This window comes from Centruroides sculpturatus, unplaced genomic scaffold, assembly GCF_000671375.1.
Source record: "Centruroides sculpturatus isolate CEXI.00-Female unplaced genomic scaffold, Cexi_2.0 scaffold301, whole genome shotgun sequence".
In the NCBI taxonomy this organism is placed as follows: domain Eukaryota; kingdom Metazoa; phylum Arthropoda; class Arachnida; order Scorpiones; family Buthidae; genus Centruroides; species Centruroides sculpturatus.
This window is the reverse complement of record NW_019384595.1, coordinates 374,441-378,271: the sequence shown is the minus strand read 5'-3', so window position 1 is coordinate 378,271 and position 3,831 is coordinate 374,441. Positions and strand designations below refer to the sequence as shown.

General features: G+C 34.5%; 1 protein-coding gene across 1 annotated transcript; it reads right to left on the bottom strand.

Moving 5' to 3' along the window:
• Window positions 1–720: 720 nt before the first annotated feature.
• Window positions 721–1,851, bottom strand: LOC111624851. Its single transcript, XM_023367811.1, has one exon. It carries the CDS (start codon window positions 1,849–1,851, stop codon window positions 721–723), a length of 1,131 nt encoding a protein of 376 aa, XP_023223579.1.
• Window positions 1,852–3,831: the final 1,980 nt, after the last annotated feature.

Sequence of the window (3,831 nt, the reverse complement as noted above, 5' to 3'; positions counted from 1 at the left end):
GAACAGGGTATTATATCAGTCTGTTTAACGTGTAATTTTAGCTCTTTCGAGAGTAATATTCTATCAATCCTGGTGCTGCATTTGGCAGTAATGTGCGTGAATTCCAGAGTGTCGGGATGCTGATCTCTCCAGATGTCAGTTAACATATAATCAGTCATAGCGGTTTTCAATTGTTCCGCTGTTCTAATGGATGTGTTTGGGTCACCGCCTTTTTTATCTCTTCTTGCATCCAATATGCAGTTCCAATCCCCTGCCATTATTAAATAGTCATACCCCGTTTTTACATAGTTGTCGATATTCTGGAAAAATATTTTTCTCATGTGCCCATCTGTCGGCGCGTAGACACTTATTATACGGAATTTTTTGTTGTTTATTTTAACATCAATTTTACAAATTCGACCCTCGGCATCGTACTCAAAGCCTGCCGTCTCGAAACGTTTTTGTATGAATATCGCTGTTCCACTGCTTTGTTGAGTACCGTACGACCAAAAACAGTTATATTTACTGTTTACTTTTCTTTCAACTTCGATGGCACTGGCTTTGTTGGATACATGTGTTTCCTGTACGAGTACTACATCGAAGTTACTATGACAAAGGTTCCACAAAAATACATTGATTCCGCGTTTCTTCAGACCATTTATGTTAATGCATCCTAGATTCAGCTCCATTCTTGTCGCATTTAAGAAAGAATAACCCAGTTAATTTCGTATTATACAATACTCAGGTTTGAGTCTCATGAATTTTATATTCAGCAGGGGTATCTATATCTCCTGCTGTGTCTTCTGTCATTATATCTGCCCAGCTGGATAAATTTTGAGAACCTTCATCGCTGATATCGAAGTGTTCATACTCCATATCCATGCTGTTCCCTTTATTTGACTGTTCATTATTTTTTATCGACTCGTCCGAAAGCGAGGTCTTTCTTATTCTTTTACTTGGGTCCTTGTCACGACAAGTATTATTTAATTTTGTATCGCTACTAATTTCCGAGTTTGCCAATTTGTTACTTGTAATATTTTTGGTTCTTTCGCCTCCTTTTCGCTTATTCTTTTTCGTTTGTACTAGCTTGAACCCTTCCGTGTTGTTTATTTCTTCGGGTTTGTCAGTACTTATTTCCGGTCCATTTGTTTCATTGTTTTCTTGCTGTAAATTCTCTTTTGTCTCTACCCTTTTACTATCGTCGCTTTTGTACTGTATTTCCGTTGCAGATTTCCTCAGGCGCGAGGCATAGGTCGGTCCTACACAAAGCAAGGTGTCATGGCCGAAATTTTTGCATTTAGAACAAAAGGGAGTAGAACAATTTTTCTTGATATGGCCGGTTTGACTACATCTTAGGCATCTCGGTACGCGATTTTTTATCACTAATAACGCTGGGAAATTACATAATATAAATGTATGCGGAAGCATATCGACATTAAATCCTTTTTTTAATTTTAGAGTGACCAGTCTTTTGCCACTCAAAATGTGTTCTAGGCCCGGCTCGTTTGATTTTTCCTTTCTTATTTCAATTTTATCACAGAATTTTTCTAGAATACTCCTTAGATAACTATCTGGTACTTCTAGAGGTAACCAGTGTACTTTTCCCTCAACAAGATCTTCAATTACTGGTTTAATGATGCATTTACTACCCGAGACTTCGATTTCTCCGAGATTCAAGATTAAACTTCTTACCTCCTCGTTGTTTAACGTTAATATCCATTTCCATTTTTGTTGTAGCGGTCCAAGTCCAATAATATCTTTACTGTCGACCGTGTCTTGTAACGCCGTAACGAAGTCCTTTTGTGTAAAATGACCAGAAGCACGTGGCAATTCTAACAACACAGATTTACTAAAATCAAGTAGATTTTCCATAGCTACTTACTATTTAATTTTAAAATTTACTCAAAAAGTAACGAATGATTGTATTAATAAGCAAAAACACTAATATAGAGCATACAGTGAACGAAGCTAGGAGCTCGTCGAAAACACGTCTTACTCCTAGGCCCGACGCTGCTTGACTTCGGTGATCGGACGAGAACCGGTATTTTCAGCGTGGTATGGCCGCTGTCGAAAGAAAATTACCTTTACAGCATCACTTATGCATATTCGTATCCAATTCGCTCTTCGAATACTGCTTTCCGCTCTTCCCATCCCATTCCACGCGATTTACACTTTAAACCTGGTTTTTTCAAAGCGGTCGATAATACATTGAAAGAGATCGATGGAAAAAAGTTTAATTTAAAGTATCACATTGACGTGTCAGTCAATTTCACTAAATGACACTTATTCTAAATAGTAAAATGTATTATAATAAGTAATATTCCAAATAATACACAATCTAAAAATCACACTTTTATTCTCACATCGTCACAATACCTGGCTGCAATTTATTTATTTATTTTCTTCAAAATATATGAGCTCCACCTCAAATCGGTAGTGGCTTGCCCCTGTACATCATACTTTAACTCCTTTAATTAAGGGGACAATTTTTCAATTGAAATAACGTGACTTCCGCTTTGCATCGGAAGTTCGTACATAGTTAGTCCTGCTCCACCTAAAGTTTTCCATATCAGGAAGAGACGAGTGCCTCGTGTGCTCTGCCTTGTGGATGCCCATGATTACGTGAAAAAAGTAGGACGAATGCCAAACACAGAAGACACAGTGACATTGCACTCAAAAAAATAATTATCTGTGCAAAAAGTGGTTGGTTGAGAGTTTTGATACTTAGATAAATTCTGTGACAAGAAAACAAAGAAATAAAATCTTCAATTAAAAAGTTAACATGAGAAAACAGATGTATTGGCAAAAAATGTAAGTAAAATTATTAACACAAAATGAAACAAGACTAAATTCTTTATTTTACAATTTTCTAATCATTTCTATCATCTAACATACTGTATTTAGCAATAATGCCTGCTTTACATTTATAATTACACATTATCACCAAGACTTTGCTATTCAATTTTTTAATGTTTTATTTTTTCATAAGGGCCATTTCCACTGATTAGGTGGCGGATGTTGAATAAGAGGTTCCCACGGTTTCCATACAACCATCTTTCGTGCCAAAATCAACTCATTTTCAGCCTAGATAAATGTATAAAAATTAATTAAATTATAAACTAAAATTATTATGATTAAAAATTAATTATATCTTATCCAATAAAATAAATCATTTTCACTTATATAAATATATAATGTAGAGCTAATTCTGGTATGTAGTTGTTAAATGTTAATTTATTGAAGTTTAGCAATTATTAAATTACTGTATATCTGCGCAGATAAGATGATAGTTGAATCATAAAAAAGGCCCACAAAATCCGGGGTCGTCTTATAGAACAGATAGAAAAAAAATTCAGTCATTTTCACTTATATAAATATATAATGTAGAGCTAATTCTGGTATGTAGTTGTTAAATGTTAATTTATTGAAGTTTAGCAATTATTAAATTACTGTATATCTGCGCAGATAAGACGATAGTTGAATCATAAAAAAAGGCCCACAAAATCCGGGGTCGTCTTATAGAACAGATAGAAAAAAAAATTTAGATGAAATTTATATAAGTTAAAACCATTATAAAAAGCAGACAAACTGTAATTATTTACTAGTAGAGAGAGGGTATGTCCACAAAATAGAATAGCACATACGATGTTTTTGTGAATAGTAAAGGTCACCCAAATGCCCGAATCAGTGCCAATGTTTGCAACAATAGAAATGTAGTGCTGCCAGATGCAAGAAAATAAAATTTGTTTATTCGAAAAATTACGAATTAGACATAATTCCATATACGCTATACAGTGTTATTATCCAGATGATGATCGCTGATCTAAACTAAATTCATAGGCCATTGATAGT